Raw genomic sequence first — 27,535 nt, forward strand, 5'->3', positions numbered from 1 at the left:
TGGCTGGTTAACATGCAGACCCCTACATTTGAACCAATTGCAGGGTTTCAAAGACAGTTCCATGTACAGTGTATTGTAGAAATTTAACCAGAGATAATAACTCCTCCAAGTTCAGGTAAAGTGCAACAACTGATTCATTAATCAGAGCTAAGCAAAGGTACACATGGTATGGCCTTCACCTATCCATCCAGCAGGAGTCATGAGTCTAGGAAGATTCCATGCCATAGATCTGTTCCCTCGGGGGAAATGCTATCTCATTAAGAATCAACAATGAAATTGACAGAAAACTCTGATATACCGCAGTAGCTTATCTTACAAGCTCTGTCATTGGCTAATTTATAATCTTCACTAAACGTTTTCATTTCAGAAACATATTTTATTTTGCATTTGCACTAAAGGGTTTCACAATACAACAAAAAATCCAAAGTACACATCAGGTATACAAAAATTATCTTATATATCTTATACAATCCTGCAAACTAGCTTGGCCATAATAGCCAAGAAAGTCATGAGAAGACTCTGATAAATTTGTTTCTTTCTTTTTCTTTTAAACAAAATTTTATTGGTTTTTAAAAAAATAAACAAGGAAAGGGGTAGTGGAGTAAGTTACAAATTTTGGCAGTTACAATATGCAGGTGGTCCCTCCCCCCGTACTCATACTTTTCATTTATTAATACATTAGATTATTACAAATTGATGGTATTTTGTCAGCATATAAACTTTTATCTTCAAATAATTTCAATCATTTTACATCAAACAGATTTTCTTGTTCATTTTTGTGATCTGAGTTTTCTCGATGTTGCCCCTTCTCCCCCCGCCAGCAGAGCTCCGGCCCCTCCCGTGTCCTGTGTGTCTGGTATAGTGTCATCAGGCTTATCTAGGAGGGCTTTATTTTTTTCCATAAAGGCCTGAGCCTCTATGGTTGTATTGATTCTGACTCTTGTATTCTCCCAGAAAATTAGCATACCTTCAGGCATCAGCCATCTGAACCACACCCCTTTCTGGTATAATTTCTTCGCTAATATCTTCAGGACAAAATCGATCAGATCCGGAGCGGGTGGACCCCCGTCAGTGGACCAGACGAGCCGCCAACAGCGAGTCTTGAGAGACCATTCTGGGAGGAGTTTGACTCTGTTGCCCCCGAGGATTTGGACAGGCTGCGTGGACGGCTGCGACCCACCACTTGTTTAACGGACCCGTGCCCCTCCTGGCTGGTACTGGCAGCCTGGGAGGTGACACGAGGCTGGCTCCTGGGCCTGGTGAGCGACTCACTGAGTGAGGGATACTTACCAACCGCCTTGAAAGAGGTGGTGGTGAGACCCTTGCTCAAGAGGCCTGCGCTCGACCCAACGGAGCTAGCTAACTATCGTCCAGTCTCCAACCTTCCCTTTCTGGCGAAGGTTGTCGAGAATGTGGTGGCGCAGCAGCTCCCGCGACACCTAGACGAATCCGACTATCTAGACCCACGCCAGTCCGGCTTCCGACCCGGGCACAGCACTGAGACAGCCTTGGTCGCGTTGGTCGATGATCTCTGGAGGGCCAGAGATAGGGGCTGCTCCTCTATCCTGGTCCTATTAGACCTCTCGGCGGCTTTTGATACCATCGACCATGGTATCCTATTGCGCCGGTTGGAGGGGATGGGAGTCGGAGGCACCGTTTTGCGGTGGTTCGGCTCCTACCTCTCCGACCGGAAGCAATGTGTGTTGACAGGGGGGCAGAGATCGTCCCTGAGGCCACTCACTTGTGGGGTGCCACAGGGGTCGGTCCTCTCGCCTCTCCTGTTCAACGCATATGTGAAGCCGCTGGGTGAGATCATCCGTGGTTTTGGGGTTGAGTACCATCTTTACGCTGATGATACTCAGCTGTATATTTCAACCCCAAACCACCCCAACGAGGCTGTCGAAGTGATGTCCCGGTGTTTGGAAGCCGTCGGGGTCTGGATGGGGGACAACAGACTTAAACTCAACCCCTCCAAGACCGAGTGGCTGTGGTTACCGGCGCCTCGGTTCAGCCAGCTGACTCCATCGCTGGCCATAGGGGGCGAACAATTGTCCCCTGTGGAGCGGGCGCGCAATTTGGGCGTCCTCCTTGATGCCCGGCTGTCAATGGAGGACCATGTGGCAGCCGTGGCGAGGGGGGCGTTCCACCAGGTTCGCCTGGTGCGCCAATTGCGCCCCCTACTGGACCGGAGTGCCCTGCGCACGGTCACTCATGCACTGGTGACGTCTCGCCTGGACTACTGCAATGCTCTCTACATGGGGCTTCCCTTGGGACGCATCCGGAGACTGCAGCTAGTTCAGAACGCAGCCGCGCGGGTTATTATGGGAAGTACACGTTACTCCCACGTAACACCTCTCCTGCGCGAGCTGCACTGGCTACCTGTGGCCTTTCGGGTGCGTTTCAAGGTATTGATCACCATCTTTAAAGCGCTCCATGGCAGTGGGCCTAGTTACCTGCAGGATCGCATCCTACCACACACGTCCCTGCGGCCTATCCGCTCACACAGAGAGGGGCTCCTCCTGGTGCCGTCTGCTGGTCAATGCCAGCGGGCGACACCTAGGAGTAGATCCTTCTCTGTGATGGGCCCAACCCTCTGGAATGACCTCCCCCCTGACATTCGAACTACCACCGACCTCCGTTCCTTCCGGCAAAAGTTAAAGACTCACCTATTTCAATCAGCTGGCCTGGCACTTTCTTAGTTTTACCTCCCGGGGATTTATTCATTTTAATTGGGTTTGGGGTTTTAAAAGTTTTTATTATGCTATATACTATATTTAATATTTATTATTCCATGTACAGTCTTGCAACCTCCTCCACCTACCTACTTATTTAATTATTTAACTGTTTTGCATGTATTTTATAACGTATTTTAGTGACTGTACACCGCCCCGAGTCCCTTTCGGGAGAGGGGGCGGTCTATAAATATGAATAATAAATAAATAAATAAATAAATAATAGCGAATAGTTTTTTCTTCTTTCTCTCACTTTCTTAGGGATCTGTTTCAGAATGGCTATTTCTCTATCCTGGTATTTTAGTGCTTGCCCCTTTGTGCACTCAGAATCTCATCTCTTGTGGTCTTTCTAAGGAATTTAATATGTACCTCCCTTGGAACGTTATGTGTTCTAGCGTATGCTGAATTTACTCTATAAACCAGGTCCATATCCCACCCCATCTGTCTTTTTTGATGTATTCAGCCAAAAGGTTTATCATAATGTCCCTTAAATCTTCATCATCCGCCTCAATCACATTTTGAAACCTAAGGAAAAAGGACATTCTTTCAAATTCCATTTTTATCTGGTGGTTCTCAAGCTCTTGGTTCCCTTTCTGCACTCCCCCCACCTCCCCCCTCATCTCAGCCGTCTCCTCCTCCAAAAGATCCAATCTCTGTGAATTGTTAATCGCCCGGTCTTGGTTCTCTCTAAGCTGCTCATTCATCTCCTTAAATTGATTTTTTAAATCCTCCTGTCCCTTTAAAATCTGTTGAAACATCTGCTGAAAGTCCACCTCAGAAGGCTTGGGCTGAAGCAGGGAAGTTAAAGTCTGTTGTCCGCTGGGGGTGGACGCTGAGGATGTCGAGGCGGAGACTGCAAAGCCCGGCTTCCCCGGGGGTGGTCTTTTGGGTGGCATTATAATGAGCAAAGAGATAACAATGTCAGTACAGAGAGGAAACAATTAGGGAGGAAAACCGCCAAGGGAGGTTACGAGGCAGAGAGTCCAAGGAGATAGGAACCTTTTCTGTATTCAGCTCCTGGCAATAAAGTAATAAAGTCCTTTGTTCCAAGCCCAGAGTCCAATGTAACAAGAGATTTGTCTGAGTGCCACGGAGACAAAGACAAGATGCCTGAAGCTTCTATGGGTGGAGTCACGTTTCAGTGTCTATGAAGACGACGGAAGTGTGCCATCTTGCCCTGCCAGCTCCGGGATCAAAAGGCAAAGACCAAAAGTTTTCAAAGTTTTCAGATCATCACCTCATTTACACAATTGCAGTCCAAAATCTGCCTTTGCTATGAGCGTGATTTCATTGCATGGCTCCCCCCTCCTCCTCCTCTGGGGGCAGAGAGCAAAACCATTTAAAGCCGCTTGTCCAAGGGGGGGGAAATCCCCCTCCCTCCAGTCACGCTTCTCCAAAACAAGTTGAAAGTCAGTTCTAAAAAGCTGGCAATTTTTTTTTCTTTCAGCCAAGTAAGGGAACGGGGGAAAGTTTCCACCTCACCACACAGCAGCTGCGTCCTTCAAATCTTGGTTTCTTCCAGCTGCCTCATCGCGAAGACGCCGCGGTGCCTCCCCTCTTGCCTCCCGGTGCCTAGGGCGATGCGGGGAGCCCCCCCGGCCGCTGCCGACTCAGGGGGTCTCCCGCTACGCCGCCCCCTCAGCAGGAGCCCCTCCAGGGTGTCCTGTGCCCCCCGGATCAGTGGGGAGCCCACCAAGAGTGCGCGGGGCGAGCAAAGCTTGCCCGTCGTGATCCGCAGCCGGAACCGGAAGTACACATCAGGTATACAAAAATTATCATATATATCTTATACAATCCTGCAAACTAGCTTGGCCATAATAGCCAAGAAAGTCACGAGAAGACTCTGATAAATTTGTTTCTTGTGTGTCTGCCATTACCCAATGGATTCTTGTGTCTCCAGGAATCTGTCCATCTTTTCCCCCTGAAATTCATGGAATGTACTGTTTTTCACCTGACACTTTCAACATATTGAGAAAATAGCTGTAGGCAACAGACATATTTGCTATTCTTTTCAGCCACAAAGTGCACAGCACATAGACAGGTTCCCAGTATGGCAGTTAGCAGTCTCTGTTGCAAGAGTGAGTAGTAGTTTTTCTATTCCTCAGAACTTGGCAGGAACATGAGCTGTATTCATTGGAATTCCTTTTCTTTGCTTAGGAATTGGGGCATAGAAAACACTGTCCAATCCTCAGATTAGAACAGGGAAAACAAAAAGAACTTGGTGTTGCAAGTATCTTGAGAAGAACCACTGTTCCAAACTATGTTTCTATTAACGAGGTGCAACTGTCATTCTGATATGTGACAGTTGCCCTTCTTGTTATTTCCTGCTGGTTCCCAAATGAAGTTATTTCCAGAATTACTAGAAAAAATGCATGTCAGAAATCCAATAAAGAGTAAATTTAATTATATAATATGGTATTCTTGTTAATCCTTCTGGAAGAGAATTACCGAAGTTTTCAATACTTGATCTGTTACCTTTGGGCAAACTATTGTTATCATATGATTTATGATTGTATTTCTTTCTTTTTTGATATGCAGGATTTATTAACATAAAGGAGTTTGCCAGATTAATTCCAAGGTCCATTTAGTTTAGAACGCCTTCTCATTAACACAACAAACCCATATAATCCATGCAGCTAGTTCAAATATGGATTTCTTCTTCTTTTAAAGGAAAAAATGAAAGATTATCAAAAGTTTTTTCCTCTTGGGAAAGACAGGCTTGGATTATTGGATTCCTTTTAATTTTCCTTAGAGTCTTGAATGCTTGCGGTGTCCTTTATGTGTATGCCACTGCCACTACAGTACTAAATTTGTCTTCAAGATTATATTTCTTTTCTTATCACCTTCAGATTTGAGTTCTCAGCATAGCTTTGTGTCGATTATCTTTTTACACAGGCATTTTTCTGTGTTTTAGGAATGTTGGTAATCTGGCTCATTTTGCAAAATACTAAAATGGTATAAGTACTACCATACTTGTGTACAATCTTGCTTAATCTCAAACATGATTTCTCTAGTGTACGTAGCAATCTTAGAAGAAATATTAAACACAGACAAACAGACACATTCAAAGTAGTGACAGAAACTAACAACAGAAAATACAGGATATAAAAATCTTACATAGCATTTGTTGCACACAGTGTCTATATTCCCATAATTAACAAAATTGTAGAAACTAGGTTCATCTAGAATCTAGAGAATATTTTCAAAACAAATATTTGGAATGTCATATTTCCATAATTAATCATAGTCGTGGACATGTTGCAATTAGAAAAACATTTTTTATTCTTGTCCAATGTCCATTAGCCTCTTTACCACAACTATTTGCATAACTTTAAAGATTACTGCAAACATATTTTTTTAAAAATGCAAAATATCGTATTTTTCAGAGTATAAGACACACCCTCCCCCCTTAAAAGAGTGTGGAAATGTTGGTGCATCTTATACACCAAATACAGCCATTTTTTGGCCTCCCGAAGCCCCGTCCCGCATCCCATTTTTGCAAAAAACAGGTGAAAAACAGGCCATTTTCCATAAAAATAGAGGCGTTTTTACCTTCCGCCAGCCCCCAGAAGCACTCTGCAGGCTTCAGCAGGGCTGGGGGAAGGCAAAAATGCCGTGTTTGTGAAAAATGGCCCATTTTCCACCCGTTTTTTTTTTTTTTTTTTTTTTTTTTTGCAAAAACGGGGTTGTTTTTGCCTTCCTCCAGCCCTGCTGAAGCCTGCAGAGTGTCCTGGGGGCCAGGGAGGACAAAAACTTTTTTTTTCTTACTTACGTCTTCAAAATCTTGGTGCGTTTTATACACTGGTGCGTCTTATAGTCCGAAAAATATGGTACACTGATTAATTTCTAAATGATGAATGAAGCAATATAAAGCCCGATATTTACCAATTTGGCATTTGATGATCGATACTGTGCAGAAACAGGGCGCTATAAAATAAAAAGAATAAAGATTTCATGTTCTCTTTCAAAATTACCAATTGTCTGAAATTAGAGCTTTATTTCTGATGTACATAAAAATGTACCCCATTTTTGCTTCATCCTCCAATTTACATCTTAAATATTTCATTCAAGAAATTTAGAACCCACATATACAAAGCATGCAACACCAAATTTGAAGTGCCCCATCAGGCTAAAAAGTGAAAGATAGTAAAAGAGGACCATCCCTTGGACAAGGACATTTCATGGACAGAATTTCTCCCCTCCCCCTCCTTTTTTTTTTAAAAAAAAATTTCAGTGTGCTTGCCTGAGACTCTTGTCATAATACCAGGGAAAGGCAAAGAAATAACAGATAAAGCAAAATACATTGCTGATAGGTAAGGAGAGGAGAGCTCAGGGAATTTGTGCCTGCCTCCTTTTCTGGTTCTTCTTTCATTCCAGACAACTAGCTATACTAGTTTGCTCTCTGGAATGTCGGACCTGTTTTTAAACGTCAGGCTAATAAATGAATAAGTTTTCTCTCATCTATGATTTGACCGTGGATGAGAGAAGCACTTAATTTATACAGCTGCCCACGGCTTGGAGATTTAAGAGATCATTTTCGAACAAACCAGAGGATCAAATATAGTAAGTAGATGCTTACTGAAATTCCATTTTTCTTTCCAGTCTTCCTGTCCATTTTAATACAAATGTATGGTGCTTTCTCTGATGTTGGGCACTCAGGAGATAACTGTATTCTGTTGATATATCATCTATTCAGTTATCCAGAAGTCCTCGTGTCTAAGGGTGATCCTGGATTGGGTGCCAAGACTTCTAAAATGATGATTCTAGGGCATTGAAATAGCTATGCCACATACCAAGGTTGGAGTTGCTCGGGGTTTCATGGCAGTAATATGCCAGGGAACATTCTCAATCCATTTGCATTTTGTTTGTTTGTTTGTTTTCTAGTTGGACACAAGGATTGGAACCTGGAGCTGAAGAATGTGACCACTTCTTGTTGGGATTCAGACTTCAAATCGATATTCCTTTCTGCATAGTTGGGGAAACATTAGGAAGGTCCATCTGCAAAGGACAACAGATTCCAGAGGATTTTGAAAGTTTTCCTGGTGTTTATCTGGGTGCTTTGAGGTCAGAACCTGGGTGAGACTATCAAATAAAGAAAAATGACCCAGACAGTTTTCACAATTGCTGCTGAGCAGATTTTGTCACTGTGCAGGTGCCCTTCAAAAATGTGGTAGGTAAGCAGATAATGACATGAGCTGAGAAACATCTGGAATGCAGGTGGAGGAAAACTCATCCTATACAGATTGAAGGCTAAGAAGAGTTCATTACTGAACCTACTATGTGGTGATGGTGAAAGTGAAGAAGTAATTTTTCTCTTCCTAGATAACTTTGGGGAGAATTTGTCCAAGTTAGGTTTGACTTGAACAGCTCTGCAGTGTTTCCAGTTTTACCTAGAGGCTATCTCCAAAAAGCAATGCTGGGGGACTTTTGCTCAGCCCCATGGCATTTATATTTATTGGGTTTTGCAGTATTGTACTCTATTCCAGATTGTATTTGACATACTATAAGGCTGCTGATTGAGGTCATTCTGAAATCTGAAGTGGTATCATCAGTATGCTGACAGCATATAGGCCTCTTTCTTGCTTTTTATAAGTGCCAGGAAAAATAGTGGAAATGCTGAATCAGTGCTTGGACTGAATGAGAGCAAAAAAAAACCCTGAAGCTCCATCTGGAGAAGACAGAAGTGCTGGTAATGGATGATGTGCCTCCCTAGGAGGGTTCAAAGATGGATTGGTTTCCTCCTAAAGGATCGAGTTTTGGTTGAGAGTGCTTCTATATCCATTTTTGCCATTAGATACACAATTGTCCTCTGTGGAGTGATGTACCTTATACCAATTTAGGATAGCTATTCTACAATAATCCATGCCTTGGAACTATCCCGTAATGTGGTATTCATGAGGTTTCCTTGAAGATGGTCTAGAAACATCAATTAATAAACAATATTGCAGGAGAGTGCTGCATTACAACCAGCTTAGTACAACTTTTATTTGCTTTTAGGATCTGATATTAACTTCTTAAAATTTTCATAGTTTGGGAGCAGTTACCTGAGAAATCTGTCTGCATATATTTTTATACACCAAACTCAATTTTGGAGGTTTTGCTTTCATTATTCTGCATAGCAAGCCTTCTGTGTCATGGAGCCAGCTCTCTGGAAAGACATTCTCCCTAAGATAAATATAACCACCAAACATACTTGACCTTTTTGAAACAATCCCTTAAACCCTGCCTCTTCCAGGCCTTGAGCTAGGATGGTGGCGGGCTCCTTATAGAATGAAATATTTATTGGATTCTATTTTTCCCTTTCTGGTTATTTCTATTTTATTGTTTTACACTGCTTTATGTATGCATGCAGAGTTGCAGAGTCAGGCAGTCTATAAATCAAATGCCGTTAAGTTAGCCAGTTTTTCTGGAGAAGGCTATAATGCTGGGAAAGGTGGAAGGAAAAACAATGATCAGCAGCAAGGTGGATTGACTCAGTTCAAGTGACAATGGATGCCCCACTGGAAGAATTGAAGGATGAGGTTAGGGACAGATGGTCATGGAGAAAATCTACCTATGTAGTTGCTAAGAATTGACACTGATTTCATAGTATGTAATTAATCAAAAGTAAGTAGGTAAATAAATGAACACCTAAATAAATACCAAGTGGCTACCTGAAGGCAAGTCTTGTCAGTGGTAACCCTCCATACGGTATACCTGGCATTGACTTTATTATTTTTTCAGCACTAGGCATTTAATTTTCCAGACGTTTTAATAAATCAAGCTTAATTTTACACTTCTTTGCTCTTACTGGTATTTCTACTGTTTGAATTTCATTATCCTTTAATTATCAAGTTCTGTTGTGCATTTTAATGGTTGAGAACTGTATTGTTTCATTTTAATGGATTGCAAACTGCTCAGAGAAAGCCTAGTTAGCATACATAAGGTATGCAATGTATGTAATAAATAATACTACTTTCTTTTACAGGTTCATATGATAGCTAACAGTAAATTCTGGGTTACATATAGTATTTGAAACATTTGAAACCCTAAGAAATTAACAAAAGACAATTTAATTTAGATCACAAATTATGTTCAGACTTTGGGAAACACAAAAGACTTCACACTGCCTTGCAGCGCTAAACAAACCGACAGTAGATGGCAGCAATTATGGTGCTAGTATCATTTTACATGGCATGAAATAGAGTAGAAATCAAGACTCACTAGGGACAAAGGGAGTTCCTTTTCAGGAACTCTGTACCCTATATTTCCCACAGGAACCCCTTCGATTAAGACGCTCCCCTGCCGCCCTTCCCACACACAATTGAATCCAGGCCTCTATTAAACCCAAAGCCATGTGACTGACTCAGCTACACAGTGTGTTACTTCACTGCTTATCTTGACTCCTCTTCCCTCCCTCTTAAATGTCATAAATATTGAGAGCACCAAATAAAGAAGTAATAATACCCTCTCAGATACACAAAGGACTTTAGAGATCACTTTATTTCCTAATAGTGTAAAACCAAGGCAAGACTAACGTGTTAAGAAAAGAGAAGCTCTATATTAAAGAATAGCTTAAATGTAGAAAGAAAAATAGTCAGAGGAGAAAAAGTATAGAAAGATCATCAAGCAAATATAATTCATTATTTAATAATATCATCACCGGAACATTGCTTTAACTTTTCTCTCCTTACTTGAGTTTTTTGGTATGGATTTCTCCTTGTCTCAGAGGAGTAATAAGATGTCCGATTTAGCCGCTGACCTGGATCCTGACAAACAAAGCCTTGGAGAGAGGGAGGGAGGAAGACTTGTCAAAATGAAGGACATCTAATTATGGATCAACTGTCCTGATAGCATCAATGTGCTACCTTAAGACTAGGGCTATCATAGATGCTTCCCAGGGCACTGCTTAATTATAGATATTGTTGAGTAACAGAAATGAGTCCCCTTTGCAGAAAATATGCCACTATTACATTTACATTATAACAAATGACATGTGCCATATTTTTCGGAGTATAAGACGCACCCAGGTTTTGAAGAGGCAATTTTTTTTTTAAAGTAGGTAGGCAGATAGAGGGATAGAGAGGGAGTGAAAGAGAGAGAAATACAGTAGGTAGTAGGGAGAGAGAGAGTAGGTAGGTAGGTAGGTAGGTAGGTAGGTAGGTAGGTAGGTAGGTAGGTAGGTAGGTAGATAAAAGGAGAGAGAGAAATATATATATAGAGAGAAATACGGTAGTTAGATAGGGAGAGTGTGTGTAGGTAGAGGGATAGAGAGAGAGAAATAAAAAGAGAGAGAGAGAAATACAGTAGATAGGGGGAGGGAGAGAGTGTGTGTAGGTAGGTTGGTAGGTAGAGGGATAGAGAGAGAAATAGAGAGAAATACAGTAGATAGGTAGGGAGAGAGAGAGTAGGTAGGTAGGTAGGTATATAGTTAGATAGAGGGGGGAGAGAGAGAAATACAGGAGGGAGGGAGTATGTAGATAGGTAGGTAGGTAGAGGGATAGTGAGAGAGAAATAGAGAGATAGAGGGAGAGAAATACAGTAGATAGATAGGGGGAGAGAGAGAGTAGGTAGGTTGGTAGGTAGAGGGATAGAGAGAGAAAAATAGAGAGAAATACAGTAGATAGGAGGAGAGAGAAGGTAGGTAGGTATATAGGTAGATAGAGGGGGGAGAGAGAGAGAAATACAGTAGGGAGGGAGAGGGGGGGAGAGGGGGGTGGGAGAGAGAGAGAGAGAGAGAGAGAGAGAGAGAGAGAGAGAGAGAGAGAGAGAGAGAGAGAGAGAGAGAGAGAGAGAGAGAGAGAGAACGAACGTAGGTAGATGTTTCCAGGTGTATTTATCCATGTGCTGGAGAACGAATTAGCTGACAACCTGTAGCACCTAAAACTTTGTTTCTGCTGGCACAGCACTTGACCAATGTAATTCTCATCAATCCCTCTAACTAAACAGCTTTCTGAAAGGGAAAAAAAGTTTTTGCACTCTCCCCAAAATGTCCAATTTTTCATGAAAACGGGCCTGTTTTTTTTTTTTAAAAAAAGGCATGAATAGCCTTGGGGGGGCTTGCAGAATGCTCCTGGGGAGGGCCAAAAACGAGCAAAAAAAGGCCCATTTTTCACAAAAACGGCCCTTTTTTATCAAAGAAATTGCATGCATAGCCTTGTGGAGGCTTATAAAGTGCTGCTGGGGCCTTGGGGGGGGGGAGCAAAAACCAGGCCATTTTGTGCTCATTTCTGCCCTCCCCAGCCCCCAGGAGCTCTCTGAAAGCTTCCATAAAGCTATGCACGGCCATTTTGGTGAAGGGGGCGGGGCTTCGGGAGGCATAAAATGCTGTATTCGGTGTATAAGACGTACCCATATTTTCAGCCTCTTTTTAGAGGAAAAAAGGTGCGTCTTATACTCCGAAAAATATGGTATTCTCCAAAATTAAGCATAGATTTGTTTAAAAAAACTATTATATTGAGCTGTGAAATACAAAAGGGAGAAACCAGATGCGACTGATATGAGAAACAAATGTGATTGACATAAGAATGTATATGTATGTAGATTTGAGGGGCAGATATTTCTACACGTTGGATGCTGCGACAGCTCTAAAATATAACTGTTGATATTTAGTTCCAATTTTATAGATATTTTAACTGCAATCATGGCAGATTATGTTTTGTAATGTTAGATATTACTATAATGGTTCAAAACTTGGTTAATCCAGAAAAAAGCAGACCCAACATGTGCAGGAAAATGCTAAGAGGAAGAAGACAGTAGAATTATCCCAGCTGCCACATTTCCAAAACATTATGCAAATGTCAATCTTAAATATATAGAGGGACACACAGGTATATCATACCATTTATTCAATGTTTTTTCATGTTACAGAACTTAGTGCTGTCATATTTTGCACAAATACCATGTGTGCCTGTCACTAATTATTTTATTTTACTTTTCAAAATGATTCCCAATACTACTACAAAGCATTTACCAGATTCACACAACAGATTTTAACATACCCTCTCCAGTACTTTGTCTTAGAATCTGGAAGCAAAACTATAAAGTGATTGCTTTGTTCCTATTATACATTAATGTTGGTAGGGAAACTGATATTGGGAAAGTTCAGTTTAGCCCCAAACAAACTCCAGCCTATTGGGGTTAAAATGAAACTCTTAAGTACCTTAATTGGCATAACACGATAGTTAAATATATGTAAATAGAGCTAACCTGACACATAAGGAACATAATATAAAACATTAATTATTTCAAATCAGCTCTGAACAATACAATATATTGACTTTTAAACACACTGTCACCCAAAGCAATATAATATTGAACAAGAATTGACATAACACTCACCTACAAGTGTGAACATATCTGAAAGCATGCTAGCTTTTATTTTCAGATCCAAAGGAGCATCACTAACAGTATGGAACGAGAGAACAAATAAGACCAACTGATTAATCACTTTAATTTGCATCTTTGAGGAAAGTTTAATCAATATGTACAGAGTCTATCATTCCAAGAATGGAAAGTCCCATTTAAGCAGATAATATGACATAACAATAACAATAATAAGACACACAACTTTATGAAAATCCTTCTGCCTTGACATTCTGGACAGAGGTTAAAGAAATCACTGTGCAAATAATATTCTGTTCTAAATGTTATTTCTTTTTCTATTTTGTTAACTTAGAAAAGTGTACAGTTTCTTTTTTTCTAAGAGGCAAAAGGCAGCATTCAATAAAATCTTTTACCTGAGATCATTAATGTTTAATTTATTTCTGAATGGAGATTTTTAAGGTATAAATCTCAATCGGACCTATGATTTTATTTGGTCTTGGTTGTAGTGAGCGTTAAAAATTCACTTTTCACCTATGTTTTTTTAGTGATGAATCTCTTTTTTGTTGTCTCAATATTCAAGAATAAGTGAATGAAACCGGAAAGATCCAAAACATTAAAAACTATACCCTGGATCTTGGAGGAACTCACAGAAAATTGTTCAGAGAGCACTGTTGTTCTATCACAGATATTGTAAGAAATATTTCCAGTTTGGAAATGCTGGTTTTTCAGTCTAGTAGAACAGAATTCCCCTATTTTTTTGGCTTTGTGGACCAGCAGAGGGAGAGGAGAGGGGATAGTTCTGTGCAAGCGGTGGACATGCACACATGCACATACGCTCACCCACCACTTCTGGGGCCCAGTTCTGCACGGCTCAAGGCCTGGAGGTGAGCTGCGGCTCAAGGATTTGGCACCCCTATACTGGAACATTAGATAAAGGGATATCTAAGAATTTAATCACTTTCCTCCTTTAAAAAATCCTTTTGTTTTTTTGCTTCGTCATTTGAATGAAACAACACTCAGTGTTTTGTTTATTCAACCAGAGATGGTAGGAAAATAATCTTATCCAAGCCTCCCCCACTCCCTGCTCACAATCAACAGATGGGTTATTGAGAAAGGGCCAAAGTAATTTGAACACTGTAGCTGTCCTTAAACATTGACCTTTACCTACCCAACTATTTCGGCTCAATCCTGCCTCTTACCATTTTAGCCAAAAGGAGATATGGCAGGTAATAGAAGTATACCCAACACTTTGCATTTAAAGCAGCTGTTTCACATCAAAACATATTATCCTAGACATGCTGGTAGCATTCAGAGAAGAAGAAGAAAGAACAGCCCTGTTTCAAACTAAGAATGCTTTTGATAAGGTCAGAACAACCATTTCAACCTCAATCCCAGGCATTTGTACATCTCTAATAGGTACGGTAGTATCTCCTTGTGACCTGGTATTCAGAGACCAAAATCAAAATTTAAAAACATTCCTCCTTGCATACATCACACTCTATGTCTGAAACACAAAGCAAGGGAATGGATGTTGCAGGCTAAATTATATCCATAAATTATAGCCCTCAACTTGAGAAAAAAAAAATTAATCAGAGGTATAGTCAGATTGCAAACTTGTTCTTCCCTTCCCTTTATCCAAACATCAATAATATTTCCTGCCCCCAAAGGAAAGAAATTCAGAAGAAAATTACTTAGGGAACAATCATTCCATCCTATCTTCTGCAACAGTTCTCTTACCAGGCCAGGGAAGGGGACAGATTCACCTCCAGCAGCCAAGGCTTAAGAGTAGAATCAATGAGAACATCAAAACCATAAAGCTCTGAAAGAAACCACAAAATATATCAGATGACAGCACAACAGCATCTCTAAACAAGGGTAAAACATGGATTTATATGGTCAGTTTACCCTATGAACAATGTGACAAGGTTTGCTAACTTTGCAACTTTTATTACTTCAATTCTAATTGAATTTCTAATTTGTCTCATGGTCTGAAGTCAAAGCCCTGATAAGTATTTTTCTTTATTGAGTCTTACCTCTTTGTGGATCTCCTCTTTGTGGATCATTAATACTGTTTTTAAAACTTTACTTATGATGATACTGGCACTGGTTTACATTTAGGTGATGCACATAAGTGTGTGTGAAAAGAAATGGGCCTGTTTCTTTTCAAAAAAAGGGCATGAATAGCCTTTAGGAGGCTTGTAGAGTGTTCTGAGGGGGCGGGGCAAAAACGAGCAAAAAATGGGCCTGGTTTTTGTTTAAAAACGGGCATGCATTGCCTTTAGAAGGCTTATAGAGTGCTCCTGGGGGCTGGGGGGGGGCACAATTAAGCAAAAACTGGCCCGTTTTTCACTCATTTCTGCCCTCCCCAGCCCCCAGGAATACTCTGGAATCCTCCTAAAGGCAATGCATGGCCATTTTGGTGAAGGGACAGGGTTTCGGGAGGCAAAAAATGCTGTATTCAGTGTATAAGACACACCCAGATTTTCACCCTTTTTTTGAGGGAAAAAGGTGTGTCTTATACTCCGAAAAATACGGTGTGTACGTACGTATGTATGTATGTATGTATGTGTGTATGTACACACACACACACACACACACACACACACACACATATATACATTTGCTCTAAAACGTCATGTTACTTTACTCAAATAGAGTTTTTGTGTTTTAAGACTGCTTCCGCCATACATGAATGTGCAGGACATTTGTCTGGTTTCCATGACAGACATAAGACTCAATTTTCTCTCTATACATATTAAACAAATTATACTAGAAACTTCACTAAACACAGTTAGGGAACCTCCCAGTACTGTACATCAAAATATTTTCTAGAGGAAAAATAATAAAATTGAAGTTTCTTCTTTTCCAAAGTAAATAAATATTTGAAAGTGTATATTTTTTCAACAGAAATACCTAGGTCACTCAAACTTTATTCAAAAGAAAACAGCCATTAGATTTTACTTTAGACAATATCTTGGCAGCTGTTGCCATGGATTAACAGACATCATTCCAACCAAGCGGGGAAAATGAAGTAATCAGACCACACAAACAAAATTTATGTCTGTATTACCAAGCCACCACATGTCAGAAATGACTACTTTGCAGTGCACACCCTGTCAAAACGAAAGTTGAATCTAAACTATATGCATATTATCAAGTGAAAACTCGGGAGAATTCTCAGTAAAACATTAAGATAAATACAAAAATAGATAAGAAAACAAAATGTCCATAAGTAAGGAAAAAGGAAATGTAAAAGTTAACCCTGTGATGTGAAAGGTTTAGCCAGTTCATCACACAGTTGTTTCAATCTTTAAATTATTTGGGTTTTTTTTAATAAGTGTTTTAAAAAAGACACTAAGATACAACTGGTCACACATATTTCTGGAAAGGGGCTAAGGAAATGGATAGAAAGAGATGTCTCTAATATGTGTGGAGTTAAGGGTGAGAATGAGAGCAGAAAAGTTCCAGGAGGCAATTCACTATCATTCCCAGCCTTACAATCTCTCTCCTTCCACCCTCAATCCCAATCTAAAAACAACACCAAAATTTAGTCATTTTGCCACCAATGTATTACAGCCATGGCAAAGGATTCCCATTACAAACTGGACACAGGGGCATCTCCTCTATTGCTTCTTATCAGAGGTAGATTTCATAATGTCAACCCTTCCACTAGCCCTCCTTTGTAATAGGATCAGAGAAACAAATTGTTTTAAGAAGGTCAGTTATCTGGGATGGAGCTATGACAATTCACTGCAGCCAACTTGCCGTGGCCAACTCACTACGGCCAACTAGCCACAACCAAATTGCCACGGCCAACTTGCTGCAGCCAACTCTTTGCGGGACACGGCCAATTCAGAATGGGACAAGTCACGGCAGGACAAGAGTTACACTAATATCAAAGAAATGGTGGAATAGAATCATTAAAGAAGGGATGCAAAAACAGGGACAAAATGAAATGTGAATGACAATTTTTAAAAATTATTTATTTAAAATAATTAGATTGAATTGTTGTCCCACAGTGAATTGGCCCTGGCAAGTTATTGCACGAGGAGTTGGCCATGATGAGTTGACTGTGGCGAATTGGCCCTGGCGAGCTGACCATGGTGAGTTGACCGCAGCAAGTTGCCCAGCGAATTGTCCTATTCCAATCTGGACTATATCTCTCAGCAAGCTATGCCAAGTTTGGCAGCTCATAGTGCAGATTGTGCAGAGAAAATTGTATGAAATCCAATGAAGAATTGGATTTCCTTAGATGTTCTCCTAGGTTTCCAAATATTCATTTCACCTTTATAGCCTTTTTTTCTCCAGTTTAATGTAAGCTAAGAAGTTAGTAAAAGGCAGCTCCTTCTCCTAGATTTTTATATCCAAAAATACTTTGGATTTCTCTTTCCCAATAGCAAGACAATTAGATATTTTGGTTAGCTCTAGTAATCTCATGTATAGAATAGCAAAGTAAAGAGAAGTATCAAGTTTTCACAATATTTGTATACCAATATTGAAGTCCAAACTTGAGAGTATTCAGAGAAGGAAAGCATAATCTTATAATCATTTCATTATTTTAAATAGATTTAGTGTAAGTGCTTACACCAAATAATAAGCAGAAAGACTAAAAACAATTTGGTACAATTTGATCCTTCGGTCACATTATTTATAAATAGAAAATCAGGATGGAGAAAAAGTATATAGAAGAAATGGGTTCCAATTAAACCTCCCAAAGTCCTCAGTGGCAAATTTGCTTATCTGTCAAAAACATTTTAACATTCTATTCCTGATCTTCTAAAAACAAGGGCCATACTATAAACTGGGAATTCACGACTTTTGGTGGTTAGGTGCACATCTGGAATTTTGAAAGTACGTTTGTCATCATAAAATGACAGATCTGATATAAATCACTAAGGAAAATGATCCAATTCTTAGAAGCTAGATTGGTAGGATATCATTTCCAACATCATTTCTAGTCTCACAGGATATTCTCCACTAATACATCGTTTTGTTTTGTTTTGTTTTGTTTTTCTGAGAAGGGGAGCTTTAGATCCCTGCCAATTTAAATTCTAAAAATGTTTCTGAGATCTAAGTCAGGCACAGAGGCATTGTTTTAAGTACCAATTATGTTTGGCGCTGATGCTTTCCAGCGTTCTAATTTCCAAATTTTTAACTGAAAATTTAAAAAGTGAAAATGAATATAACAAATTTAAATAGGCAAGGAGCCTGACAAGCACCAAGAAAAGTATGGGTAGGAATATATACTAGAATACTGAGGCCCCTAGTACCATGCTAAGAACCCAGGAGGGAAAAGTTTTAAAATACTTTACTGACAGATTCCTTCTTAAAGGTTTCCCACTAAAAGATACACAAAATACAGTCTTCATCACTGAGGTTGAATCTCTTTACCCATTCTTATCTGCCACTAATATTTCTCTTTAGTCCAGCCATAAGATAAATAGAAAGGAAGATGCTCTGGAGCTTTCTGCCAAAGCTCTGAATTACAGAATCTAGCAAAACATACCATTCCTAAACCACAGGCAGATAGCTGCGTAACCATTCAGTTCTTGTGCATGGAGAAACTAATGAATCCAAATCTCTTGAGCTTTTGGGGGAAAGAGAGAGAGAGAGAGAAAACAAGCCAAGGCAACCAATACACACGTATAGAATTCCAAATAAAGTTAATATAATTGGCTTGGCTAAACAAATTAGTTATTATCTCCTTAAATAAGATCTTGAATTTCCGCAAATGTTCAGGGATTATTGCAATGAGTACAACTGAAGTTAGATTGTCTAGTTTGGATGTTGATAGGCAGGTGCTCCTTTTTCAGTCCTCCACATTTCACCCTCCTTTTCCTCAGTATACAGTAATGTTTAGCATAGAATGTGTAGGAAAACTGAAAGCCAGACTCTTTGGACGAAACCAAAATCAAATCTTCTGCAGAAGAAGAAGAATACTTCTTATCTCTGATTTCCTGAGTTTAGCCAAATAAATGATAATTTCCATACATTATCTCAGTATGGGTTCAAATACCAAAACTTTGTAGAATCTAGTGTAACATACTAAAAATGGCATGATTTGTCATGAGGTATACCATTTAAAAGTCAAACCGAATCTCAAATTTCTCTGCAAATGAGAGCTAAAAATGATTAATTGTTTCAATAACCTTCCTAGTGGTTTTAAGATGACATCATGTTTTAAGGGGGAACAATACATTAGACTATTCCATTTACTCTTGTAGCTGGAGAGGGGTCTAGGACAGGTCACCATGGCCAATTTGCCACAGGACATTCACCACGGCTAATTTGCTGCAGGACAACTCATGGCGGGACAATTCAATACTATATTAGTCATTTCATTCGGTTATTTTTATTATTGTGACATCGAAATAATAGTCATTCTTTTATTTCTGGATTGACTCATTTTATAATTATTAACCATGGTTCCATTGAAATGAAATTAACTTTTATATTTATTGAATTGTCCTGAAGTGAGTTGGCTCACAGTGAGGTGGCCATGGTAATTTGGCCATGTGATGAGTTGTTTCATTCCTCTGGACAGGGAGAGTGGGAGGGGGGAGCTTCAATGGTGTGATCATGGCACAAATTTGTAAGGCTATCAATCAGTGAAACGCAGGCAGAATTAATTACTAGTCCAAAAGCAAAAAGCAAACAAGCCATAAGACCATTCATTCCACAAAATAACCAACAATATATTATGGTGGTAACATAGTTCTCAAGTTAACCTGCCATGTGCTCTTTCAATTTGGTCATCAAATAATGACAATGGGATTAAAAATATAATCAGAGTCATTACTACAAAATGCTTCCTTCATATTTATGGCCTTACCTACCCAAGAAAGTTCTCTAGCCCACTCAAACACCTCATCACTTGTATTAAAACTTGGCCCTGCGATGCAGCACTCTAATATAATTAATCCCATTCCAGATGTTTCTTTCAATGAATGCAGAGAAGTGTAAATGCAGTCACGAAAAATAACTTGAAAAATGTATTCTGATCCTTCTCACCTTCCCTGTTATCCCCTGGGAAGGGTTTTGTACCGCTTCAAAGCTTTGGTATGTGTTGTAACGGGGAGGGGGATTTCTATGCCCACCCAGAAGCAGACTCCCAAAGTCAAAACAATGAATCCTTTAATAGCTTCAACCGGAATATACCAGTCTCCTTTTTTCTGTCCCTCCTTTGAATCACCTATGTAATGGTCTGCCTGGAGTGCTGAAAGCTCCCACTTTCCTTCATTTAACTCGTAGATGACTCTGCAGCTCTCTCTGAATTTGTATTAATGGTGATAAGCTACATGTGTGTATGTGTACACTGTATAAAAAGCATGTTTTCATACGCCAGACAGTATTTATTACATATGCTAAGTGGATTTATCCTATGTGAAGCTGGTTTATCTTGACTTCCTGTGTCTGTCACAGGAAAAGAAAGTAGCCAGTTTTGTCTATTTTCCTCAAAAGTGGGCCCCTTTCCACTCAGTGCAGATGCTATTCAGGCTTTACATCAGAACACCAAGCAATGGCATTTTCCAGAGTATCTGCCAGATTACTGCTTGATCAGGAAGCATGCATAATGCCTACAGAGAGTTTAGCATTGGACCACCTAAGTCTGCAATTTAATTCTAATTCCCAATCTCAAACTGGAAAACAGAAGAAACAGATTATCGTAATATAGATTATGCTTTGCCTTTCTCTCAAAATGTTACCCTATGTATGATAATATGCTATGGACTTCCACAGTTAAGGATTAACAGTTAGTACGGAGTCCAAGCCAATGGCAAATAAGACAACTGATAGAGTTTAGTGTTCAGTTTCTGCTGACAGGACGTTGATCAAGGTATAGATTCCTCCCACAGTCTAACAGCATGTCTATGCAAGTTATAAGTAAAAGTAGCACAAACGAGGTGCATTTTTATCAGATCAGGAAAGATTGCATGATTAGTTCAAGGAGAAAGAAGCAGAGTGTGTGCGGACAATAAAAGGCAGTAACAGAGAAGAAGTAAAGAATACTTTGAGTAGCTGTGACTGAATAAATATTTTGCACAACATTTTAAACAAAATCTTAAGGATCCTTTGGAAAACAAAGCTGGAAACATTTATAGTTCTCCTGGTCACGCAAAAAAGTAAATGTATTTTTTTAAACCTTTGCAAAGCTAAATACCAAAAGGCAAAACAGAAATCCCATTATCATGGTTCTGTATATTCCAGTTTCAAACCATACAACTGTGGAATTTGACGTGGGGTATAGTCATCAACAGCAAGAGGATTTCAGCACATATTTTTTAAACCAACGAGTTCATAGAGTTCTATGAAGGCAATTAAAAGCACTCCCTGGTGTAATCCTCAGAAGCGAACAGAGACATTCTAAAGAATCACCAGAGGTCAGAAGATAAAGAATCAATTCATGCTTATAACTTTCCACTCCTCCTAATGACAAGTACAAACAAAATGAACTAAGTGTAAAAAAAAAAACCTGCTGCATGCATGTATTGGGGAATAGCGTGTTCAAGAGCCACTTTGGCTCTTTTATTTAGTTATTTGGCTGGGAAATGTGTCTTTTTTTTTTTTCTAAATATACACGCATTTATATTGCATTTTAACTCGTTAGCCACCCAGAATCTCATTGGTAAGATAGGTGACCATATAAACAGATATAAATTAAAAAATGAAAAGTGTGAGATTGCAGACTTTAATTTTTAGATTATATGGGTTTAAGTAGATGTTACGGTACATCATTCTTTTCTAATCTAGTCTCTAATTATGCAGGACTTCACCTCTCACCATCACAGCCACAATCAATCAAACTGAAAAAGTTCATCATGTGTATAGTATTTCTTTGGAAAATATACATCAACTCCTCAGAGCTTGTGCAAATTATATTAAAAATTCATATAGCAGTTATAGAAGCTAATGCTTAGCAAGCTATTCAGTTATTCACATATATAGATATATGCCATCAAACCAAGACACTTTAAACATTCTAAATAATCACATTATGTCAATGCAAGCAAGCCAGTTAAGCGGTCTCCATGTTCTATAGTATGAATCAGCTGGTTTATCAACCCAACAGATCATTGGCTTCCCAATTGCTAGGACACTGGTGGTCTTCTAAATGCTGCTGAAGTTAGATAATATAGTCCATGGTAAGATGTTCTGAGAATTACAGTTCAGTGACATTTTGTAGGGCCCTAAGCTTATAACTTTCCACATCTAAAATCTATAATCTATGGAAAAATCAAATAGCAACTATGAATGGAGACATTTCTGGAGCTGTGGTGTTACAATGGTTAGAATGCTGTATTGCCGACTAATTCTGCATTACCACTGCCAGGAGTTCATTCCTGGCTGGCTCAAGGTTGGCTCAGCCTTCCATCCTTTCGAGGTTGGTAAAATGAGGACGCAGATTGTTGGGACCAATATGCTGACTCTGTAAACTGCTTAGAGAGGGCTGCAAAGCACTATGAAGTGGTAAAGGTAAAGGTTCCCCTCACACATATGTGCCAGTCGTTCCCGACTCTAGGGGGCAGTGCCCATCTCTGTTTCAAAGCCAAAGAGCAAGGTGTCTGACTCTAGAGGGTGGTGCTCATCTCCATTTCAAAGCCAAAGAGCCACTGTCTGAAGACCTTTTCGTGGTCATGTTGCCGGCATGACTAAACGCCGAAGGCACACAGAACACTGTTATCTTCCCACCAAAGGTTCCTGTTTTTTTCTACTTGCATGTTTACATGCTTTCGAACTGCTAGGTTGACAGAAGCTGGGACAAGTAACGGGAGCTCACTCTGTTACACGGCACTAGGGAGTCGAACCGCCAACCTTTCTGATCGACAAGCTCAGCATCTTAGCCACTGAGCCCTTGAAGCGGCATATAAGTCTAAATGCTATTGCTATTCTGGTTCTGAGAATTCATGCCACCTCCCAGAGTTGTGAGTTCTCAATGAGTTCTCTCATTCCTGTTTCCTCAAACCAGATGTATTCCACTGTTCTCTTTAAGATTCCAAACAAACTTCTGTTGCTTAATTTATCTCCCTTTCAACCCTGCGCTCCTAGCTAATTTTTCCTTATACACCATTTTTTTGCATTGGAAAACAAAAGCTAATGTTATAATTAAAAACCACATCAGCTATTTCAAGAGATATGCAGCTTTCTACTCTAGAAATGTAATTAACAAATTGATAATAAGATCCAACAGCCAAACATATACCTTTAATAGCCTTGACACAATGTTTAGTCATTCTCATACTAAACCCTATTTCTTCAGATACGTTTCTACCCAGTCTACTGTCTCTAGTAGGTACATTTAATATAACTTATATTATTGCACTATTAATGTAGTGCTATCAAGGATCTCAATTATAAGGTTTGGATCATGAGAGGCCACTTATCCTACTAGGCCTGGCCAGCTTTAATATTAATTCTTGGTAAGACCAAAGTTGTAAAAAGCTTTTAGTCTGCATTTTCTAATTTTGCTGCTTCTATCCTGTATTTGTATATAGAGCTGGAGGAAATAGTAGGTGACTGCCAAAGGAAAACCTTTAGGGCAGGTACTAGAAAGCAAGTGAAGACACTTACTGGTACTAACCATTGTTTCTTGGAGTCATTCCCATCTTCCTTGCCAGAGAAGTCTCGATTCTTTGCCAACATCTCTACATCTCTAAAGTTCTTATATCAAAGTAAGCTCTATCGCCACTATGTGGTACAATCAAGAAAAATATAAGCTTAAAAAAATACCCCAACCCTAACCAACATGAGTGTGTGTACATACACACACACAGAGAGAGAGAGAGAGAGAGAGAGAGAGAGAGAGAGAGAGAGAGAGAGAGAGATGTAGTATATATCATATAAATCTCTGAAAATATCCCTAGTCAACCAATTTCATTTGTCAACCAATTATTTATTTGAGGAAAAAACCCATATCAACCTTTTTGTGAATGATCAAAAATCTGAGTATTATCTAACATATATTTTGTATGCCCATTCAATGGAATTGTAAGAAGACCTTACATCTTATATAGTTTTATATATAAGTGTTTGAAAAAAAGGACCCTGTCCTCACCAAATGAGGCTTATATAAATTGTTATTCTGAGAACAAAACCCCATAAATTGTGCAAGTTACCATCCAATATCTTTTGTTAAATGCAGATGGCTAAGATTCTGACTATTGCTTTGGCATTATTGCAAAGGTATTACTATCAATCATCCTGCACAAACTGGTTTTATGAAAGTGCATCAGACCACTGAAAACATCAGATTATTTGCAGATATCTTAACAGGTAGTGGAAGAAGTAAACATTTAAAAATATTACACTGTTCAGTTATATTCCTAAAATTTGGAACTTGTGTATTTATCAAGAGTGTCCTGGACAGGGACAGCACAAGGGCCAGAAGTGGCCATTGGGCCATATTAGACAATATACTGTACTTCTATGTTCTCAAGGTTCTTTTTCTTGTTTAGAAAACTGAGTTGTATTAAGTTGTATAAAGACATAACTATTACATTCTATTTAGAAAATAAGAAAAATTCCACGATTTTTTTCTTTCTCCCTTTGCATGTTTTTTTACTTCTATTTACATTTTTGTTTGAATTATATTTGAAGTTTTTTTTAATTATCACTAGTAGTTTTAACAATATTGATGACTATTATTTAAAAAGAATAATTACAATTTCAAAATCCTTTTAAAACCCCTAGAACCTGCCTCCCATGAGCTATAACTAAAGTTCATTTAGTCATTTTTCCATTACAAGGACTAGTATTTCAGAACATTTATGAATTACAAATTTAGGGAATATTTCCATTCATAGCTTCTCAACTACATAAGTGGTTAAATACAGCCAGACAATAACAAGGTCCAGATGCTTCATGAAGATGCTTCATAACAGAGAGGGTGACACGTATTTTATTCCATACCATGAACTTTTAGTATATTCCTGTTAAGATTCAGGCAAATTCCTTAGTCTTGAGGACTAATACTCCAAAGGTTCTTTGCATGTGGTGTCAGAAACAATTTATCCTGGGTTAAAATGTAGAATGTTTCATATACTATGAAGTATATTAAAGAAATATTTCCAAACCAGCTAAACAGCCAAACATATGGAAAGATATAATTACATAAATTAGAGCAGGATTTTTAAAAAATCATATATATGAATATGAATAATGTGTCCATCATTTTGGAAACAATTCATAGCACAGGAAAAGCCATTCTTCAGTATACAGTAAAAACCTTGGCTTCAATAGGCTACTTAAAGATACAGATATTTTAAATCCTGTAAATAAAATTATGATTTCTGATAATGTATCTTTGCATATTTGACTTACATTGCGTCATATACAGTAAAACCGCCTTTTAACAAATGTCCAGTTTTAAATGAACAAATATGTGTTTAAATTGTTTGCTCCTGTCAGCATGAAAATTAAGAAGCGACACTATGTCACAGCCTGTCTCATATCTTTATTACACAAGAATTGTATAATTCTTGTGTACACTACATTTTGAATAGTGTGAGTAGTTCAGTCTTTTTTTAAAAAATAATTCTATACAGGATAAAATATTGATAGATGGAACTTAAACTATTGGAATAGGTAGCCTTATAAAGAAGCATCTAAACACTGGGACATTTTATCTTTCAAAATGCTACAGTTCCAAATTGTTCACTGCAACAAAAAGATTCTAACTTCAGAATACAAACAAATCCTCTTTTATGCAATGTGTAATACACAAGATTTAATGCTACAGAAGCTGCAAGTCACTAGTTGATTTCAAAATGATTAAATAATTCGTGGACAGTAGACAAAGCTGAAAACCGAGTTTTTTCTGTCAAAAATGGTGTGCTTGATTGTAAACAAAAGAAGAGCTATTCTGCTTCCCACCTTCTAGGGATGTATGGTTATTTAGTAGAGCAAGAGAGACAGAATACCAGAATATCAAGTTTATCCTTAATAAAATCCAGCCAGACATTCTGGTTTTATGTTTTACATTTGCACAATATATTAAGGTCAGGGGTTGGCATGCTTTAGCTGAACTTGACCAAGTGCCTGTTTGCAAGCATGTTGTGCCCCAATCTCTTACTGCATTTCTGAAATGAATTGTATGGACAAAAGCAGCCTCTTTTCTACTGCCCATTTTTAACTTCAGGGGCATCTAAAGGTTCTATAGTCTCCAAGAAGCCATATTGCTTTCAGTACCAACTCTGGTCAGGTTATATAAAGGCTTGTTTTAGCTCAAAATGCCCACAAGCACAGAAACATCTCCCAATACCCCACCCCACCTAACATGATATATCAGAAAAAAGCAAGTCCTACTGGATGGGTGTTCCCAACTGCAGTATCTTAGCAGATACACAATTCTCACAAGTAGAATTCCTAACAGTCTTCCCCACCCAGTTCAGAATCAGAAAGAAAAGGCAATGATTTGTTCTGGCTCTATGGGGAAACAAATTTTAAGCATCTTCTCAGTATTGCAACTAGAATAGTAAGATGGGTCACGTAAAGTTCTTGAGACAGGAAAAAAGCCTCTGGATCATCATTTTCATCATAGACTATATGAATGATAATGATCAAGATTGTCCAATGCTGATACATTGCACTGTAAGGAGACAACCCCAAAAACCCACAACCATTATCAATTCCATTTAGCAGACGGAGGGAAGGGTTGTTGACTCCAGAGTGCATCTCTGCTCTGCAAGTTCCAGAATGGTGGCAATGCAGAGATGAGTCTTCACTGAGGTGGTGCCAATTCTGGGGAATGACATCCCCCCAGTGATACAAGCTGATTATATTATATTGTGTACCAATGCATTCCCTGAATGTGACAAACAAATGTGTAGAAATAAAGATGATTTACCAAAGCAAACACCACGGTGTGGGACAAAGGCTTTACAGGCTGCTGCAATAGCCAGTTCAGCTGAAATTACTGTCTTAATTATCAGTTCCTCCACGCTGGACATCAAAGCTAAGATAAAAATGGGACAGAAATCAAAAGCAATAATGTTAATATTTTAATAGTGAAAACAAAATTTAGCGTAAGATGCAAAATGATGTCCCCTGATCTTTACAACTACACAACATTTAATCCTTTTATTGGATGAGTTTGGCATATGTAGCATGTGTTTTGGTGACATTTATCTGACTTTTTCATCTTGTCTATACCTTTTATTGTACTTAATTTACCTTATTCCATTTGTAGTTCACTTTTTGTATTGCAAGCTGCCTAAAATTGGTTTGAGTCAGGTGGTGTCAAAATCAAAACAACTAAACACATTTGGAACTCTTTACTGATTTGAAATATTTTATACATCTTAAATGTTTTATTTAAAGGACTCTGAAATGGTTTATAGAAATAAAACTTTGGTTTTTATCAAATGTTTAAAGAAGGCATAACATATTCATTTTCTAGTTTATTCCAAAAGTATCTTCATGAAAAAATATTCCACAATTTAAGCTTCTAACTTTTTCTAACTGTCAAATAAATTTTGCTCTATTTTTTGCTATGCCATGTT

At 38.9% G+C, this 27,535-nt stretch overlaps 1 protein-coding gene across 15 annotated transcripts in view; it reads right to left on the minus strand.

Annotated features, from left to right (window-relative positions):
- TTLL5 (tubulin tyrosine ligase like 5) overlaps positions 1 to 27,535 on the minus strand; it is a 167,700-nt gene that overhangs the window by 109,387 nt on the left and 30,778 nt on the right. For 14 of the 15 annotated variants that reach the window (XM_081947794.1, XM_081947787.1, XM_081947780.1 and 11 more), the window contains 5 exons: positions 26,881 to 26,988; positions 14,775 to 14,856; positions 13,053 to 13,114; positions 10,406 to 10,494; positions 6,618 to 6,659 (listed from right to left, as the gene is read on the minus strand). In XM_081947794.1, the coding sequence (XP_081803920.1) occupies positions 6,618 to 6,659; positions 10,406 to 10,494; positions 13,053 to 13,114; positions 14,775 to 14,856; positions 26,881 to 26,988 (383 nt within the window). The remainder of the gene's footprint in view (positions 1 to 6,617; positions 6,660 to 10,405; positions 10,495 to 13,052; positions 13,115 to 14,774; positions 14,857 to 26,880; positions 26,989 to 27,535) is intronic. The other variant, XM_081947792.1, reaches the window with a different exon arrangement.

Source organism: Natrix helvetica (genome assembly GCF_964273705.1).
Source record: "Natrix helvetica genome assembly, chromosome: 1".
Classification (NCBI taxonomy): domain Eukaryota; kingdom Metazoa; phylum Chordata; class Lepidosauria; order Squamata; family Natricidae; genus Natrix; species Natrix helvetica.